At 40.7% G+C, this 20173-nt stretch overlaps 1 protein-coding gene and 1 long non-coding RNA gene across 9 annotated transcripts in view; both read right to left on the bottom strand.

Moving 5' to 3' along the window:
- The window catches only part of CNOT1 (CCR4-NOT transcription complex subunit 1), a 139482-nt gene that overhangs the window by 13527 nt on the left and 105782 nt on the right, over positions 1-20173 (bottom strand). For 4 of the 8 annotated variants that reach the window (XM_063312880.1, XM_063312877.1, XM_063312879.1 and 1 more), the window contains exons 34-42: positions 14977-15096; positions 14345-14536; positions 11998-12140; positions 9346-9454; positions 9090-9259; positions 8294-8546; positions 5508-5756; positions 3213-3376; positions 944-1061 (exon numbers count right to left, since the gene is read on the bottom strand). In XM_063312880.1, the coding sequence (XP_063168950.1) occupies positions 944-1061; positions 3213-3376; positions 5508-5756; positions 8294-8546; positions 9090-9259; positions 9346-9454; positions 11998-12140; positions 14345-14536; positions 14977-15096 (1518 nt within the window). The remainder of the gene's footprint in view (positions 1-943; positions 1062-3212; positions 3377-5507; positions 5757-8293; positions 8547-9089; positions 9260-9345; positions 9455-11997; positions 12141-14344; positions 14537-14976; positions 15097-20173) is intronic. The other 4 variants (XM_063312885.1, XM_063312881.1, XM_063312884.1 and 1 more) reach the window with 1 other exon arrangement.
- On the bottom strand, positions 10170-11980 carry LOC134503923 (uncharacterized). The gene is made up of 3 exons (XR_010068611.1): positions 11328-11980; positions 11158-11207; positions 10170-10474 (listed from the first exon to the last, which is right to left on the bottom strand). It is a non-coding gene; the product is annotated as an uncharacterized LOC134503923 (long non-coding RNA).

Below are 20173 nucleotides of genomic sequence, written 5' to 3'. Positions count from 1 at the left end.
GTAGAGGTGCCAGTAGTAAAGGGATGAATGTCATGGCAAGGTGGTCTGATTTCCAGGATCTGGTTGGGGTGTACTGGTCTATGACTGTAATAATGAAATGAATTGAATTGATCTGGTTGTGGAGGTTATCATGCAGTTTTTATCCTTTCTGTCTTGATCAGGACAAAGATTTTGACCATTTGACCACAGATTTCTCCAGTGTTTCACTTGAACGGTCCCGAGAAAGAGCATGGAAAATTCTAGTACTTTTCTGGGAACTTGAAATTGACAATGGGATGTGGGGGTCAACAGACAAAAATGCTGCTGCAGATGTGGATTCTGTGGCCTTCAACCCGTTTTTCCCAGAAGTCACTCACAGCTACGTCAAGGGGTTGTGGCATTCTTGCTCAGCAAAAGCCTGGCAGTGGTTACAGGTATCCACTGAATAGTGACTTGTGTCACAGGACTTCAAGACCAAAGCTTGAGGAAGATTGGTCACCAGAATTCTTTATTATCTGCAAGGGAGTCCTTCATATTTTCTTCTTTCTTATGATTATTCAAAACAACTCACAGAGAAAAAGAACACTGCAAGTTAACTGAACAGACTAAAGATGTGCTGCTGAGAGGATTAGCAGGATTCAGGCTTAAGCCTGGCAGCTCTGTGGAGAAGGTATTGTTCCAGTGTAAGCTGTATAATTTCTATGAATGGGCTCTGTATGAACAGAACTTATAGAATAAAAATGCGCCCAAATTTATTTGTAATTAACTTGAACCCAAGGTACGGGATTAAGTTTTGGTGTCCTTAACATGATAGACAAACTTCTTAGCCATTTCCTTATGGAAAGATGTAAGTACATTATATCAAAAGCCATAGTCATTTAATGTAACCAAAATCTACAACCAAGATACATCCTGATACTCCGTAGAAGCTTCATAAGTAAGAGAAGATAAACTACCGCCACACCTTCTGCTGTGGTGTATGTGCCAGCATTCTTGCAATAAATATCCGATGAGAGATCAGTTCTAACCAAGCATAAACAAAACCTGGAGCTTTTGTAGGCCGCAGGATGTGAAATGTGTTACTAAAATAAAAACACAGCACAAAGCTTTTGGTCAGTGTGATATCTACCAAAGTTAAGAAACTGCATTATAATCTAGGCTGAGAACATCATCATCAACAGTAGCAAAAAATGGAAACTGTGATATAAATAGCTTTCTCTAAGAAAAGAGAAGCAGTCTTCTATCTCACATTATAGCAGTGGAAATATAAATATCATTAGATGACAAACAGAAAACCCTCTCTAAATATAAAAATTGGACTTGCTTTTCATATAGTCCTATTTCTCCTACGGGCCAAGGGGACAGCACCATTCCCTTCTGGGCTGAGACAGTTTCCACCTATCCTGAAAAAGCATCTTGATTTCAACCAAGAATTACACTGAAAAATCTGCTGGGGCTGCAAATGGGTGGGCAATGTTTCCTTCCTTTCTTAGCGGTGATACCTCCCTTTCTAATATTATCTTCCATGGCATTTTTTTCAAAGCTTCCACAGCTGTTAATGAGACTTCTAAAAAGCCGCTCATCCTTACTGGTTGGTGGGAAAGGACGACTAGTGGGCGCCATCTGACCTGTGGGCCTGATACTGCAGCACCTGCTGCTTTTTCACTGGCTGAGGGAGAACCTTCCCGACTGCTTTGTGGGTATGAACCCCTTCCTTCAGTCATCTATTGGAGATGTGCTGACTACACTATGAACTTGAGCATCCGGGCAATGGAAACTCTGGGCAATTAATGTTTCTCACGTCAACCCCATTCTCGGGGAAGGCAAAGGCACCAGCTCAAAATATTCCTTAAAGGAGCGGTAAAGCCAATCCATCTCTTCAACTAGAGCTTCTGAAGAGGGATCCACAACCTTTTCAGGGAAGTGTGTGCACTCTGTCTGTATATACATGTGTGCACGTGTATATTTCATTTTTAAAAATGATCAAAATATTCTGATTTCCCTTACAAGAACACATACATCTTGCAAGATTTAGCTATCTTTTGGCCATTAAAAACAGTGGGTTTTAATTTAGAACCATTTATTCCTGAAACCAGAGGGCACTATCTAGTAGTGGTCAAAAGACACCAAGGCGCTGACTGCAAGCGGAGGTCCCGCCCCAGGACGGCAGAGACGTTCCAGCTCAGCTGCTGAAGAGTATCAGTAGTTTCTCTCGGTGCTTGCTTGGGCACTGAAGGGAATAGATAGGCGAGGCACATAAGAATTCCAGCGTGAGCCTCAGACAGCGGTTGGGACCGAACGGGCATCAGAGTCGTGTGTCCTGTCTGAGCCAGCTGGACCAGGGACAGGGCCCGCAAAATCATTACTGGCGATGGACGAAGTTAAGTGCAATGTGGCTGAGGGAGGCTGGGGAGCCATGGATAATCGCACTGCGCTGGAAATCCCACCATGAGCCTGATTCACTAAAAAAGTATGTTTTTATCCTGAAAATGTGATGTCCAATAAGACTGCAGCACTTTCCACCAGGTTCAGATGTTTAAGTGAAATATTCCAAAGCGTGGAAGAGGAATTTGGTTTCTGCTTTAAGTGAGGACTAACACATTTCTTTCACTAAGCACAACATTTTCAGGCTAAATACAGTTTAGCAATAACAAACAGCATCTGACAGTATGTTTCACTGTAAATAAAGCTGCCTTTCTGTCTCTGATTATTGCTATTCAGTAACGTGGCCCTCAGGGCTAGAAACAGTAAACTGTGGCCGGTTTTTCTGAGGAGCAAATGTAGGGAGAAGGGCTGGAGGCTAGACAGAGCCACTCCAGGAATCTCTACACAGTGCCTTCCTTTCCCAATGTCCTGGCAACCAAAACTAGTAACTCAAGGTGAGTCAAGCTTTGAGAAGATGGTGCTGTCTCCAGATGTCTGGAGTAAGTATTTGTGTTTCTTGGTCAAACACTTTTCTAAGGAAAGATTTCCATGTATGCTTATACATTTGCAATATACAGTTATTTGGTTAATAAAGACTGGTTTGAGTAATAGATCTAAATTTAAAATCATTACTTATTGAGGGACAGCAAGTCAAAAAGGACAAGAGGAGCATTTGATCAGCTCTGGCCACCATCTCAATTGCACCCCTACCGGGAAGAAAGACTGACAGCCAATGATTCATGTGCTATTTGGCTTACTGCCATATGCCATCTGTGGGGCAGATTTTGCAGGATCACTGCTACACCTACCAGAAAGCCGTGAGGGTCTGAAAGTTGATAGTTTCCAGGACGTGTTCAGGAGCATTTAATTCTAACAGTAACATGATGAAAATGCGGTGGTAGGGAAGTTGCTGAAACTCACTCTGACGAACATCATGATCCTGTAAAAGGACTCCCACCACTATCCCAAGAACCTGTAAATACGAAGGAATGAATTTGTTCAGCATGCGATAAAACCACTTCGAAAGCGCACTACAAATGTAGATTAGAGAAAACCCTTATAATGAGTATTATATTTTATGGAATAAAAATACTCAGTTTATGGAATAATTTTAAAATGTTAAAAATATTTTATTCAAGGGAATACAGTTTTAATCGAAATTATTCAACCCCCATTGCAAATCAGGTTGATTGTCAAAATTTACAGACTTTCAGCTGTTTGCAGTGAACAAATCAAACAAAAGCAATTGAAATAGCTCAACACAATGAATCCTTCAAGTGGTGTCCCCAAATTCAACTGAAAATGCAACTTATCATGACTTCTCCAGTCTCAAAATTATTCAACCCCTTCATGGCAAGCATCTTCAGTACTTAGTGGAGCACCCTTTTGCTGTTATGACCTGCTGCAAATGAGATGCAGAGCCAGACACCAGCTTCTGGCAGCATTCCTGAGGAATCTTAGCCCATTCCTCATGAGCAATGGCCTCCAGTTCAGTAATATTCTTGGGTTTGTGTGCTGCAACCGCTTTCTTCAAATACTACCAGAGGTTTTCTATGTGGTTCAAGTCAGGTGACTGTGATGGCCACTGTAGACTCTTCCAGGACTTATGCATCCAAGCCTTAGTGGAATTTGAGGTATGCTTGGGATCATTGTCCTGCTGGAAGGTCCAGTAACGCCCAAGCTTCATCTTCCTTACAGACGGCATGACGTTTTCTCCTAGGATTTCCTGATACTTCAATGAATCCATCTTGCCATCCACATGATGCAGGTTTCCAGTGCCAGAAGATGCAAAGCAGCCCCAGAACATCACCGAGCCACCACCATGCTTAACTTGTAGGCAGTGTTCTTTTCAGCGTATGTCCTCCAGACATACTGCTGATCCATCGGGCCAAAAAGTTCTAGTTTTGTTTCATCGCTCCACAGAACAGAATCCCAAAACTTATCTATATGATTTTGAGCATATTGGAGCCGACTTTTCTTGTGCTTTGGGTCAGTAGTGGTGTACGTCTTGGAGTTCTGGCATGGAAACCTTCTGTGTTTAGTACATGCCTTACTGTGCTCACTGAAACCTCAGTGCCTGTTGCCACCAAGTCTTGCTGCAGGTCTTTTGCAGTCACTCAAGGGTTTCTCTCCACCTGCCTTCTCAGAAATCTGGTTGCAGCCACTGACAGCTTCCCTTTTCGGCCCCATCCTGCTAAGGTCACCACTGTTCCTTGAACTTTGAACTTGCGAACTATGCTTCCAACAGTGTCTCTAGGAACATTCAGTGCCTTCGCTATCTTTTTGTATCCTGTTCCTTGTTTGCGAAGGGCGATGATCTCTTCTCTTACCTTTTTGGACCATTCTTTTGACTTAGCCATACTGTATGTCTAACATGCAGTCAAACGTGACACTCAACAAACCCCTAGCCGGTTCAGGTATTTCATGTGTTCCAGTTTAAGCACACCTGGTGCAACTAATGAAGCCCTCGATTAGTTGCACTGGGTGTGCTTGAGACAACACCTGTTTTGCATACTGTATGTGTGCTGTTGTGACAGATTCTATTCAGGGGGTTGAATAATTTTAAGACTGGAGAAGTCATGATAAGTTGCATTTTCAGTTGAATTTGGGGACACCACTTGAAGGATTCGTTGTGCTGAGCTATTTCAATTGCTTTTGTTTGATTTGTTCATTGCAAACAGCTGAAAGTCTGTACATTTTGACAATCAACCTGATTTGCAATGGGGGTTGAATAATTTTGATTACAACTGTATTTTATGCTGTAGATATCTAAGGTGAAGCCACTAAGTTCTCGTTCATTTCTTTACAAGAATGTCTCCTTCATTTAACAGAATACCACAAATTCATCTCCTTATATTCATAAATATTCCTTAAGTGGTCAAAACATTTACTGTGTAATAGTTGAACAATCTATACAGGTATACCAGTATTCCCACAGACTGAGGGTCAGACACTGAGTCGCTTAACACGCAGAAGGTGAGTTGCAATTTAAACAAGGGTATTCCATTTTGTGTTTGTAGCACGTTATATTAGTGGAATAATGTAAATGCATTATAGCTCCCTACCCAAACTAGTAGTCTGGGGAAAATAAGGACACCACTAACCTTATTAAGCAGGTTGATTTTGGTGACTGTGTTGGTAGCCTCTCCAGAGTGCTTCACCAGCAGCGCAATAAGGCGCACAAAAGCATCCAGGTTGTGATAGCACTTGGCACGGATCATAGTGGGGTTTGCAGCAGGGTTGTGTTGCTGTTCAGCTTGAGCACGATAGCTGATTTCAACACACATTTCAGTGCAAAGACGGAAAAATCTTGTGATCAAGTCATCAGTTTTCAGGATTCCTTGCTGATGCATCTGTTTGGGGATGACAATGAATTCACATTTAACAGAACTTATCTTTAGTACAACAAAGATATTCTACAAAACATATTGGAAAGCAGTGGCTGTAATGGGCTAACAGTGGATTAAATCTCAGCACTTCACTCGCTAGGGGTGCATTACCAATGCCAGTCACTGAGGAACCAGACAGAGCACTGTGGAGCTGTGTGCTGGCCAGGAGGCCCACAGAGCAAGTTCACCCTGCATGTAGTGATTATGAATGCCACACACTGTTGGGCTATGATAAAGCAAAGGTACTGTCCTTATTGTGAGTTCTGCTCCATTCCAGGTCCTTGAAGAACAAGCAAGAATGATAAGCAATTTGAGCCCTACTTGTATGCTCTTAAGGGAGGCACTACTTATAGCAAGGAATGCTCTCAAGTGACAGAAGAAATGGGTATTTCACTTAGAATGAAGCACACAAACGTACACATTGTTTATTGACAATGACAGTATTTCAATGTCAACTTATTCAGAAGCAATGCTAAATCCAAATAGTTTATTCTAATGACTCTGGTTCCATAATTTTTTTTTAATTTACATTTAATGCTAACCAAACTATGGCATGCACTGCAACCTGAATGCAGATATATTATTATTGATATACCACTAAACCATTTAAAATATGCTAATGAACGAAGACAGGAAGTTTACATTCTATAGATGGCTATTAGTTCTCAAATATAATGGAGAAGGCTAACACAACAGGAACAAATGTAATTTCATTCTTGAATTGTATATGTCATCTTCCTCAGAGCATACCTGGGATATCTGCATTGTTAAAAGAGCAGAAAGGTCGTTTTGCTAATCCACTTGCCATGGACTCAGTAAACATTCATATTCAAATGTGTTTTCAGACCAGTTAAGTATAGGAAACCTTTTGTTTCATCATATCACACAAAAGATAACTTTTTCACTGCTAGTATTCACTGAATACTACCAATGCCTGCAGTTACCAAAACCCTAGGTGAAATCCAGAGAGTATATAAACTCTACTAAAGGAAGCCATTAAATCAACACGTTAAGTAAGAAATCATTCACTAGTATCTTATTGTCTGAGCTACTAACAAATATTTCCCTCACTTGCAATGTCATTCTTTGAAGATGAGATCTTTCAAAATAAAACTGATTTTGGAGGCTTCAAGGTGAATTTCATATAAACATGTCATAAAAAACAGTTGTCCTGAAGCAAGTTTAAGAAAACCAAAATGTTCAGGGTCAGTCAGTATAGAAATTTGAGATAGGTTTTGCTTTACATTTCTCAGCCTATATCCCTGAAGTAACTTTAAAACACTCTGTTAGCTCCTTGGCAACTTTCAAGATATATGTTCAGTTTATTTCATATCTCTGTTCAAACTGTGAACAATGTAAGCAAGTTGCTAGCATTGGATAATTATGGAACGAGTACACCTATCCAGCAAAAGTTCTGAGCCAAATGGTAACAGACGAGCATTAAATGACAAAGGTGGATCTAAGAGCAACCTGAAGACTCAAGCAGCAGGTATTAGGTAATACAAATGTATTCAGGCAAGGATGGGTGTCTTTGTGTAAACAGGTCTAAATAACTTGTTTCATCCAACAATACTGTGAATTTGACAATTACTATTTTATTTAACACTTTTCCATAGTAGGATTGACTGTTGGTTGGTCCTGAAACTGCAGCCACTGCAGAGTGCTTTGACAAGGTCAGCAGCACATACAACTCTAAAAGCTTTGGGTATAGTTCCCAGAGAGTCTCCAAACATTGTTACCAAGTTATGACTTTTAATGTGCCAGAAAGAGAAAAGGATTAAATACATGGTGGACAATCAAATTAACTATATTGATTAATTTAATGTAATTATTTAATTTTAATTTAAACTATTTTTGCTACGGTTCCATAAATGTTTTGGAGTACAATATCCAACGTATTCAAAATGTAGGTCATCAGTCCCCCCCAAGCTACAGTCTACACAAGATTGTTAAAAGGGGGTCAGTTGTGTCCTAGAGGGGCTTAGCATGCTACCAAGCCAAAGCCCTATCTGACTCAGGGTTGGGTTGCTTATTGGTCACCTTCCCGCTTAGGGACTGCCTCGATCATGAAGTTCTAGTGGGAAGTGACCTTCATGGGAAAGGATTTGCCAGGTATTCCCAAGGTGGCAACTATAATACCTGTTTAGTTATGACTGGCAGCAAACTTTTAAAATTTCCAGTACCAGCTGAAATGTTATTTGTTCAACAGAACTTTTGTTGAATTTGTCCTCCTTTGTTTGCTATTTTCCTTATTAGCATCCTGTAAAATGTTTCAACTATTTGTAATTTTACATGATTTAACTTCTTTTGCAATTTCGTATTGTTTATTTTTGCTATGCACCCCTGGTTTAGGCTAATAGTTTAATGATGAAAGTAGGTAGCAATTTTCATTCAAACTATTTAATACGCATTTCAGTACAACTGATGCAACAGAATCAATACTACACAACTCATTACAAGTTCCATGATCATTATGCCATAGTTTTGTTGAAGAAAAGCACCTCTCTCTCCCCAAGTTCTACCTGTCCAACAAATGCAGAGAAGGCTTTGGTACTGTCACGGCCAGCTGCTGCAGAGTGGTAAAGATTCACCCATTCCCTCAGGAGATATTCTGCCTTCTCTCTCAGGCCTGGAGGATCATCATATTCTGAAGCTTGAGAGATCCCAGAATGCATCATAAAGTTTGGTCCTCCATGAGCACGATCAATCATGGCTTCATAGTTGGACCGTACCACTTCCATCAACTGTGGCAACCTGTAAGTACCAAAGTGGTAAGTTCAGATTCTGCACTTCTAGAGTCCTTCTAGAATACATTATTTTACAGACTTGTATCTCACTTTTCCTCAACAGATGTCAAGATGGTGTATATTATCCTTTTTTTTTTCTTCCAAAGAAAAATCATAAAGTAGGTAAGTCAGACACAAGCAACTTGTCCATGAACGACTGTTATTGGGCAGTGAAAGTGATACATAAAGTTGAACAGAAATTTGTGCCAATTTCAAGAGAAGGGTTAGTGCTTGATATTGCAAATGGATCTGCTGAAATGGGTGAGAGTCTGGCCTCCACTTAATTATAGGAGGATTATCCTACCCTCGCCTCTCCTGGTAACTGGAATATTGTGGACAAAAACACTGTAAGCTAAAACGGATTCCAGGCCGGACAGGATAACATTCTCAAAGGCATTAGACACTGCCCCTCCTAGCACAGGAGGAAAGCTGGGCAGGAACGACAGAGCCGCTGTTTTTGCAAGGAACGAGGAGACTCCTCTGGCAACCAGCACCGGTGTCTTAGCATTACCCTTCTGGTGCGTTTCCTCTAGAGTGAGCATTTATCCTCATGAGGGTTTCAATGGTATGGAACAAATCTGCTTCTGTCACATGAGCTACACTTCTCTCATCCACCAGGAGGATCTTCACCAGCTGCATTGCAAAGGCCACCGCCATGTAGTTCAAGCCGTTCTCCATGGACTGTAAACAAGGAGGTAGAAAAAGTGAGCCTTTTCCGTTCCAGAGCATTTATATCGCTTTCATGAAAGGGAATGTCAATACCTCACCTGAGCCAGGTGAAGGTCGTACTGCTGCATGTTAACTAGATGGTTACGAATCAGGAGCTCCACTGCTTCCACGTTGTACTTATATTCATCTCGACACTCAATCAGACACCTGGAAAAGTTGGTCACTTTCTTACATTAACTTGGTTTTCTTCTAGGTCTCAACAGGCAAAGATTAATTTCTGCTTCATGTGTCCCCTCAGTCTAAGCATACATGGGTAACGGCTTGACCTGCGGCAAGGAAGCCAACAGGAAGTAGTAGCAAACTAATTCTAGCTGCCCCTTCCACAAAGGGCTGGAGATGGCCAAAACAAAACTTCTGTGCAAATGACGACACCAGCACAAATAATTTTTGCTCTACTTGCTACATGGCAATAACCTTCAAACTAATGTCATTTGTTGTGGCACCACATGAAGGATTCATAGGAAGGTAAAAACAGAAAGACGCTTTAATGACTGGCTTGATTCCTGTCATTTCTGTGACGTGATAGAACTCCCTGTTTCTCAGAGGTAGAACCACCTTTTTTAATATCCATCGCAGTTAATCATATTGGAGGCATTGCTTCTTTCACTTAAGGAGATTAGAACTGTACGTCCACAGCAGCACTAAGTGCACAGTATAAACTGTAAGCTTATACAGAGCCAAGAACGTTAAACCTGCACGTTCAGTGGAGTTACGTTACGCAAGTCACAATTTACACGTTCAGCAATTATGTGAATAGTTTATATGAAGCAGTCTGTGAATACAGGGATTCAGTCCAAGCCCTGGAATGGGCTCTGCAAAATGCCCAAAATAGCTACAGGTACCCCTTGCTAACAACCGTTCATTTAGCGACTGACTGGAGTTGTGACAGTGCTGGAAAAAACTGACTTAAATAGTTCCTTGCACTTACGACCACTGCAGTGTCCCCGTAGTCATGTGATCACGATTCGGGTGCTTGGCAACCACTGAGCATTTATGACGGTTGCAGCATCCCATGGGTACCTGATCGCCATTTCTGACCTTCCCAGTAGGCTTCCGATAAGCAAAAGCAATAGGGAACTGCTTGATTTGCTTAACGGCTGCTGCAAAAACGGTCATAAAATCGGGTCCAGATTTGCTTAATGACCACATCACTTAGTGACCTAAATCCTGGTCCCAATTTGTCGATGAAGATTCTGTCATCCAGGTGGAATTGTCTGTAGGTTGAGTCATGGCAACTGGATTTCTTTCTTTTTGGTTGAAACGTTTCGCTGCTTGTCCAAGCAGCTTCTTCAGTCTGGGCAAAGGTTGGTGAGGGGATCCCATATATGTCTTCCAGGGTGGCTGCATTGTCCCTTCACCTGAATGGCTTAATTGTGCAACGGAGGTGTGGACTGTCTTTGGGATGTCTTACTCCTAAATCCCTCGCTCATCCCCAAGTGGATTGTTAAGTGTGGCCTTCCTGGTGAACTTATGGTCTTAATCTTCCTGGGGGCTAATGAAAGAGCAGCATGAAAAATGGGGGACAAGTTGTATCTGAGGCCTCCGCCTCTATTGAGGGAAGGATTTTCCACTTTGGCATGAATGGATTCCTTAACCCCTCTCTCAAACCACCTATCTTCTCTGTCTAAAATGTGAACATGATTGTCCTCAAATGAGCGTCCTTTTTCTTTTAGATGAAGGTAAACTGCTCTATTCTGATCCTGTGGTGTTGCTCCTCCTGTGTTGAGCCATCCTCTTGTGTATGGCTGACCCTAACTCTGACCCAGACTGAAGAAGCTGCTTGGACAAGTAGCAAAATGTTTCAACCAAAAAGAAAGAAATCCAGTTGCTATGACTCAACCTACAGACACCTGGTCCCAATTGTGATTGTTAAGCAAGGACTACATGTATTTTGATTGGTCTAAGCTTGGGAGAAAATATCCACATTCAGAGTTTCCTCCCAGCTCAGAACAAAATACACTGCTTTATGAAAAACTTGGGGGAAAAAAGACAAGGCAGTTTTGAATACATTTTGCTCAACAGACAAATTAAATTGCTTTTATAAGAGTTTTACAAGTTTCCATTTTGAAATGCAACAGCATGTGTTCTGTAGCTACTGAGAGCTCTCCTTTGGAGGCAGTTGATACATATGCAAATTCTGCTTGGATTATTTGATGAGGGCTATTAGAGACAAGCCAGATTTATAATGGAAAAGCACACTTAGGTTGTTTTTTTTAATATAGTCACAAAGAAGCCTTTATCAGACCAACAGCCAGAGAGAAGCCTGTGTATGAATGGGGGACTTACTTCTTTGCTTAATTGTTCTCATTGTTTCCTATGGGAATTTTAAGTTTTCAAAAACATAATTTTTCTTTAGGTCAACAATGAAGGAATAGCTTCAAACATTTTGAAGATTTATTCTGACAGAGCCCACGACACCTGCGCTCCACATTTTGTTTCACTGAATTCAAGACAGAAGAAACATTCTGACTGGGCTGTTTCATCCCAAGTTTAAAACAAAATGCTTTTTCAGTTTCATGCACTTCTCTATTTTGTAGAGAGATTAACTCTTCCAAAGATGCTTGAATCCCAGTCCTGATACCTTTCTTTTTCTTCTACCAACACATTTGCTTTTTTACTGAGGACACCGCTATGTCGCAAACCATGTGATGGTCTTTCAAAGGTTCCCCATCACCAACATAATTACCGACCTTGTTATCTGCTTGTTACACCAGGGAGACCCATACGCACGACCATCTTGCAGTGCTTTTAATACAAGCAAATGACATTCGCGGTATCGGAGGAGGAGGTCCGCATCTGCACCACTAGTGGCATCTAATAATCCTTCAACGGCCTGTCAGAAGAAGAACGAACATCTCAATGAATTTTCCGGCAGAAGAAACCCATTTTCTCTTCTGATTGGTCTACTGATACTTTAAGATTACAATAGAATATTTAACAACTCTCTTCTTTTATCATGCACAATGGTGCCCCACAAAACCTCTAGTAAGTGGATTTCCTCCTGAATAGATATAATTCATCTTCTATTTTCCAAAAAAGCAGCTCCAAAATATATCTTTTTATCCAAAGGCCTAACTTCTGAAAACTAGTTGAACAAATGATTCGGTGGGTGAACTGCTGCTCAAGGGACAGTGCTGTTAGGAAAACTTTAGATTCCTGGACCATGGTCTGCACTACCTACAGGAAGAGCTTCTGGCAAAAGCTAATGCAGTCTTGGGCTGCATCAAGAGATACATAATGTCAAAATCACTGGAAGTGATTGTTCTACTCCATGCTGCCCTGGTCAGACCACACCTGGAACACGGTGTCTAGTTCTGGTGGGCACAATACAAGAATGATGCTGAGCAACTGGAAAGAGTATAGAGAAGACTGATAGAGATGATCTGGCTTGAAGGCTAAATCCTATGAAGAACAGTTAAATGAAGTGGGTACATTTAGCCTAAAGAAGAGAAGGCTAAGGAGAGGCACAATAGCAGTCTTCTGATACTTAAAGGACTATCACAGGAAAGAAAATGTGGATTTGTTCTCCACAGTGCCACTCTCTGGGGAAGCCAGGTCAAAAAACAGACACTGCAGGAATTCCAAGAATGCTATTTTATTGTTGTAGGGTATAGTGACAGAATCTTGAAAGCCTGCCCAAGTTGTGCTCTGTCCCATCTTATACTAAACAAAATCAAGGCAGGGGTATTTTGAGTTTCTTTCTCATATTTGCTTCAGTCTCTGGACTGTGTAATCTTTTCTGCACTCCTTAATAGTTATTTCGTTATCTTCCATAAGGTCATCTCCAAATTCCTTTTCAGACAAAAAACAACAGGTGAATGTTGTACAGAGGGAGGTCCTAACTCAAAGGAAGGAAGAATTTCTTGACCATAAAGCTTTCAAGCAGTGCAACAGCCTGCCTCCTGGGATTGGGGGTGCTCCATCATTGGAGGTTTTCAAGCAACTGGACAGCCATTTGTCTGGGATAATATGAGGGTTCCTGCTCTGGGCAGGGAGTTGGATTAGAAGACCTCCAAGATCCCTTCTAATGCTATGGTTCTGGTCAGCCCTTTTATTATTTAACCATGGAATCTAGCAGTATAAGCAGGGGTTCAGGTGGTGGATAATTTCAGAAATGGAACATTTTACTTGATTGAGCAAAGCAGTTAATCCCACCAAAGAGGCTTGATTTCAATTCTCTTCCACATTTTATAGACTGCTTAAGTGAGATGGCAGAGTAGGTAATATTAGTAGCAGCAGCAGCTGCTGCTGATGTGCTGGAACCTAAGATCTTAGATAAACAGATAATATGTAATAAATTAGGGTTAGGGTTAGGCTGACTAATGATTTAATATGGAGCTTTGTAATTGTTGCTTGCCCTTGTTTTTCCTATATTATTCTTTCATCAGTAAATTTTCTTATATCTAAATAATAGATTTAACTGATTTAAAAAGGGAATTTCTCAATAAAACCTTTTCCATGTGCAAAATGGTGTAGTTACACAGCTAGCCCATAAGTTTTTTGATTGGCACAAGGTTTATTCCATTCTATATTGCTAGGCTTTGGGGAATTTTGGCTGAGCAGAAGGGAGATACCTTTGATCAAAGGGTTAAGAACTTCTCAACTAACAGACTGACATACATCTGGAAGCTCAGTCTGGTGGCAATCTACCCTAATTATCTTTCACTGGGAAAACTTGGAAGGAAAGTCCACGAACGAAGTCTTACAGTACCACCCTCTCTGCAGCTTCTCCTGTAACAACAAAGAAAATGTGACCAAACATAGCCTAAGGCAGAAAAAAACAGCTTGCTTTCTAGCTTCCTTACCAGGAAAAATATTCTGCTCCAGTGGCAGTTCTTCTTGGGACTGCAGAATAGGTAGGAAGCATAGTCTGCCCTGATCCTTCAGACAGGGACTACGTAGGTACATATTCTTATCATCTATTTTAAGGTGCTTACAATCCAAAACCCACCATGTTTATGGAGACCTAGAATCTGTTCTCTCCATAAGAAAAGTGACAAAAAGTGACAAAGATTAACAATGAGTTCACACACAAACCTTCTGTAACAATCCAAGGGCTGCAATAGCATCTCGAGAATTACGAGCCAACACAACAGCCTCTAAAAGACTTCGCAGTGCTTGTGTCTGTGGATTCATGGCCAGAGTGTGCGGAATGGACTGCAGGTGCTGCTCCAACTCTGCCATGCATTTATCATAGATCTGTGCCACGTCATCTGTTGCCCAGGCTTGCTGAATTAGGATGAAGCAAAGACCTCAGTTAGTTCCTTGAAGAATAATTCTAAATGCTTACTTTTAAAAAATGCCTTTGAATTAGTTTTCATCAGGAGCGTTACTATCAGCATCCTCAAAAATATTTTTAATCAAATGGACCCTGCTGAAATGACAGACACCTAAACCAGTAGTTTATGCTGGACTATTTATGCTGATCTCCGAAGTCCATTCCAACCTTTACATTCTGTGATTCTATGAAATGGATAAACATTAAGTCTTTAATAGACCATGATGGGTTTTTTAAAAAAGAAAATCAATGAGCTACAACTCATCTTGTAATTTTGAATTTTCCCCTACTGTAGTATTCTGTGTGACTTTTGACGAATACAGTTATTAATCTTCAGTGATCTCCAGAAGCCCCTGGATAAGACCCTTTTCTGCCTCAACTGGACTGCTACCTTCATAGGCTGGGCCAGGATTCCCGTAGGTTGGGTTGAATCATTTGTTGGTAAGAAACCGGGAACATTCCGTGCAAATTCTTCATATACAGCTAGCTGCTTTGGGTCCACACCACCAACCTTAAAAAAAAAAAAAAGAAAGAATGTTAGCAAAATACTTCCACATCTGTTTTCACATCAATATTCACTCAAACGACTATATGTGGGAGTGGATGTCCTCAACTACTTTTGCTTGCAACTAATTCAGGAAAAGAGACTCCATTACCTACTGAGTAACATAATAAGGTATTCAACTGAAACTTATTAGTCTAAAAATTTGCACTGATCCTTCTAGTTCACATGTTTAATTAGAAGTTTGTTCTTTTCAAGGTATGTTTAATACTATTTTCACACCAATGATATGGAACTAAGCAACTACATTCAGCATGATTCCACCATGATAAAAGAGGAAGCCTGCAGCCCTCCAGATGTTGGTGAACAACTTCCCAGCAGCACCACGGAGTGCATATGGTAAAGAGGCTGCTGGGAGATCTACAATCCCAGCACTTGAAAGAGCAATGCTCCAACAGATGTGCACAACTTTTGCTTCAGTGGGGTTTTGCCCAAAGGGAACAGGGTTAAAAGCAAAACATATACCAACTTTCAAACCCAACTAGAGAACCTTCACAATAAACTTCTTCAACAGTTCCACATGGGGAGAGAAAGCAAAAGAAGATATACAGCATAAATGGGAGGCCTATGGAGTTCCCATTCTTGCTAGCAATCTAGTTGTGTATTACATGTGCACAGTACACATAACTCACCAAGCTCAACATGCCTGATGACAAAGCCAATTTCCAGTTCTTAGGCAACTAGCAGAGGAGCAGGCAAGAAAAGGATTCCCCCCCATTGGCTTTCTGCAAGCTATTAAAAACAGAATTACTCCAAAGAGTATTTGGGATATAAAATATTTCCACTGATTTTATTGGTTGTCTGTTTATACGTTAACTGCTGACTGCTTACCTTATATGTGTATTATGGATCTTTTAAAGTGTTGCTCTATATCAGCAGTTCCCAACCTTTTTGGCACCAGGGACCGGTTTCGTGGAAGACAATTTTTCCACAGACTGGGGGTGGTGGTGGTGGTTTCGAGATGATTCAAGCACTTCCTCTTTTTCCTGACCTTTTATTCTTTTTTCTTCGTGCCGTTTGGAGACAGCAGCCAATGGGCTTGCTTTCTCTGACAGGAGGCGGAGCTCAGGCAGTAATGCGAGCGATGGGGAGCGGCTGTAAACACTCAGGCTGTAAATTTGCTCGCTCGCCCACCGCTCATCTCCTGCTGTGCAGCCTGGTTCCTAACAGCCACAGACCAGTACCGGTCCGCGGCCTGGGGGTTGGGCACCCCTGCTCTATATGGTGATTTTATTTGTATTACACCATGGATGTTTTATCGTATTTTATAGATGCATTATCAAGAGTCTCTTGATTGCAGCAGGCATGTTGAATTTTTTTTTAAAGTTATGTCCACATTTGGAACAAGACAGAGAATATCAGATTCCGTGAGACACTTTGATGAGTCAAGATGTCTAAAGGAAAAGTTACTGAATCTATAAGCCCTGCACTTAAATGGACACTGTGGTATAGATGAATAACATATTTTCCAATAGTATACTGTCATCAGAATTTACAGGTGTATCTCCACTGTGAAGAGGAAAAAGCTTTCATTTACTGAAGGTAATCGCAATAAGCTTTCCAAACCACAGACAATCTGCATGCTTGAATCTGAGATCTGTAAATAGACATTCCAATTCTCTGATATGTATGTCAACTCTCTGACAGGCCAGGAGCCACTATCAAAAAGTGGCTCCGCCAAGAAAGAAAAGGCATAGCTCTTCCCTGACCCAGGAAGTGCACCTTCTCCCTGAGGAGGAACAACACCTGAAACATTACGCTCCAAGATAATTCTCCCCAAGAATGCTTCTAGGGGTTGATCAGATGTTAAAGGCCACAGAATCGCAGAACAAGCTTCACAGCCAGGTCTGGGGCTGGAGGAATAAAGCCTGCCTTCTGAGGGTTAGAGTGAAATCCAGCCTGGCCCACCCACCAAGCAGGAAAAGAAAGAAAATAAATGAAATCCAGACTGGAAATAGGTGAAGTGAGTTTTCCTTTCTAGGCTTCAGTTCACCATTCACAACCTCCTGCTTTACATCTTGGCAGTGAGTAAGACTGAGGAAGCCACTGTCATCTGAGCAGCTCCATTCAAAAGGCTTCCCATCTAAGTTCTTATCCCCAGTTGTAGAACAAAGGTGCTCTCCAGACTCTGTTCCCTTTGGAAATCCATGAACAGCCTGCAGCAGGAGATCTGTCTGCAGAAGCAACACCGAAGGCAAAGCCAACATTTTACAGCTGCCCCAAACTGTAGCAACCTGCAACACACCAGAACTGGTGCAGGCAACTGTCCACTGCAAGAGTCGCCCTGCCAGAGACCTCCCTGGCTTTTTCTGGTGCTGGAAAGGCACAGGGCAGAGCAAGGCCATGATGGCACTTCTGCCAGGAAGGAAGCAGAAATGAGTTTCTGTAAGGATGGTATTTCTCCCTTTTGTACTGGGTTTTTATTTTGTTTTTGTTATATTGTGAGCGATCAAGAATTGGTTAGGAGTCGGGCAATGCCTAAACTGAGTGGGTGTATATACCACATGGAACAGTTAACAATTAAAATCACTATCAAACTGCTGTGGGATGGCTGGCTCTATAATTAAATACATACATAAATACTGTACATTTAAAGTACTTAAAAAAACAAGAAAAAGCAATGACAAAAAATGTTATCTAAAACCAGGTAGGTACATTATTTAAGATATACTTGAGAAGACAAAACAGCTGGATGAGAAGTATATCTGCTTCAGTGCTAAGCTGCACGCAAGTTCTTTAACTTATTATTTCTACTGACCCTGACAACAAAGATCTTTTAAAGTGTCCTATAAAACGGTCACATAGATGTCAGGGATAAAAAGAAACCACCCAGAATTAAATCAGTGGGGAAAGATGCTGGTTTTCAGCAACAAGAAAAAGTGAAACCCTCTCAGAAGCAGTTAAGGAAAGTGAACAGGTAAGCCCTGCCTTGAGACTTGGGGATCAGCCTCAGACCAGGGAGAGGTGCAGGGAGCACAGGCTGAAAAACAGTGCAAGAAGAAAACAGGACATTATATGGGGGGCGGGGGGGGGGGGATGAGAGAATGAAAATGGTAATTACATCCAGAATTCAAGTCTAAAATTTTAGAAATCTCCAGAAGATGTGAAAGAACTACCTATTGTCTGGATTCTGAGTTAGATTAACAAACAAGAGCTGGTGGCAGCTTTGGAAAAGCTTCCTACCATTTAATAACATAGCAATTATTATTCTGCAGGAGATCTACCTAGGAAAAAGAATAGATTAGATACAGGTGGATTTTTCTTCCTACCATATGAATTATTCAAGAAGGGAAAATGCTTGTTGTTCAAAGTTGTAGACTTGAAGGAAGATGCAATTAAGGAGTGGGGCCAGTGTGGAGATCCAGGAAAGGGGAGCTTCTCCCAACCCCTGTAATCAGGCAAGTAACTCAAAATTAAATATTCCTTATAGACAATTTTGGCATACATAGAAGAATAAAAAAATGCTTAATATTTGACAACCAATAACTACAGTTATTATGCATGCATTTTCCCCCCTGGATAGAGGCTCCTTCCAGCTCGCCATCAGTACTCATGACACATACTCACATATTTTAACCCCTTGTTAAGTAATATGGGTTTGTCTTTATTAAGGGCCAGCCAAGAGGTAAATGTTGAATAAAGAACACCATATTACTACATTACTAAGATACTTTATTTGGCACTGGAATATTTTATTTTCAGTTTAAAGACCAGATAATTGGCTCTCATGTAGGAGAGAGATGAAGGGTCTGCTTATAGAAAGAAAGGGAAAGAGTCAAAATTCAATCCTCAGTTATGCAACTGTGCTGCCAAATATGCATTTTCTTGGTTTGCTGGATACTTTGGCCAAAAGTTTTTGGAAAAAGAAGGGAATATTAATCTTAGGTATTCAACAGAATATAAATTAATTGTATTTCATAATTATACTTCAATTAGGAAACCAAGAGCAGCAAAAAGGACTTCTATAAACTCCTACTGGAGATAGTAAAAATGATTTGGGGACAGTAATTTAGGGAATTTATAAGGGAATTTAATTTATAAGGGAATATGGCAAAAATTCCCTTATAAATCTCCATTAACAGCTATTGTTAAAGATGATCCATAGGTAATAACATACCTCAGTTCAAATCTTATACCTTAACTGAACAAACTCCTATGTGGAAGAGGATATAGAGCAGGTGTGTCCAATCTGTGGCCCACAGGCTACATGCAGCCCTGAACAGCTAGTAATGTGGTCCCCAAAAATTGTAAACTTTTAACATATTTTGCGATTTTATGACTCGATCGCATGGTGCTCGAGTGTGGACTGTGTAGGTAGAAACAGTATGCTGCATAGGGGAGGGGGCAGTGCAGTGCTAACGCCACCACTGCCCGCTACACAGGTCAGCTTGTGGTGACTTGGTGTTATATACAATATTTCAACCTACCTACACGTGTTCTGTGACGACAGGCGTTTATTGTTGTTATTATTAAGTAGACATGTAAGTTCCTTATTTGATTATTAAACTTTGCTTTGTTTATTTGCCTACCTAATAATTTACGATGGGCTTGTTGTGTTATTTCTTAAAAAATATATTTATTCCTAAATAAATTTATTCCAGCATGGCTTCAACATCGTTCCAACAGAAAACAGAACCCAAAAAAGAAAAGAAAAATCACAGATGAAGGAAGAATATTCAGTGAAAAATGGACAGATGAGTACTTTTTTTTGAGACAAATACTAAGGCACTATGCTTAATTTGTAGGGAAAATGTATCAGTTTTCAAAGACTACAATTTGAAAAGGCATTATACAGAAAAACATGCTGCCAAATTCGAAGCGTATCAAGGAATTTGTCATAAAGACAAATTAGCGGAACTGAAAAAAAGTGTCTCAATATTATTTTTTTTAAAAGTCACAACTCAAAAGGACTCTATTATAAAAGCTAGTTATTTGATAGCAAATCTGACTGCAAAAAAATCAAAACCATTTACCGATGGTGAGTTTATTAAGCAATGTATGGAAAGCGTGGCAGATATAATTTGTC

The sequence above is a fragment of the Candoia aspera genome, chromosome 11 (assembly GCF_035149785.1).
Source record: "Candoia aspera isolate rCanAsp1 chromosome 11, rCanAsp1.hap2, whole genome shotgun sequence".
Classification (NCBI taxonomy): Eukaryota; Metazoa; Chordata; class Lepidosauria; order Squamata; family Boidae; genus Candoia; species Candoia aspera.
This window is presented reverse-complemented; position numbering and strand designations above follow the sequence as displayed.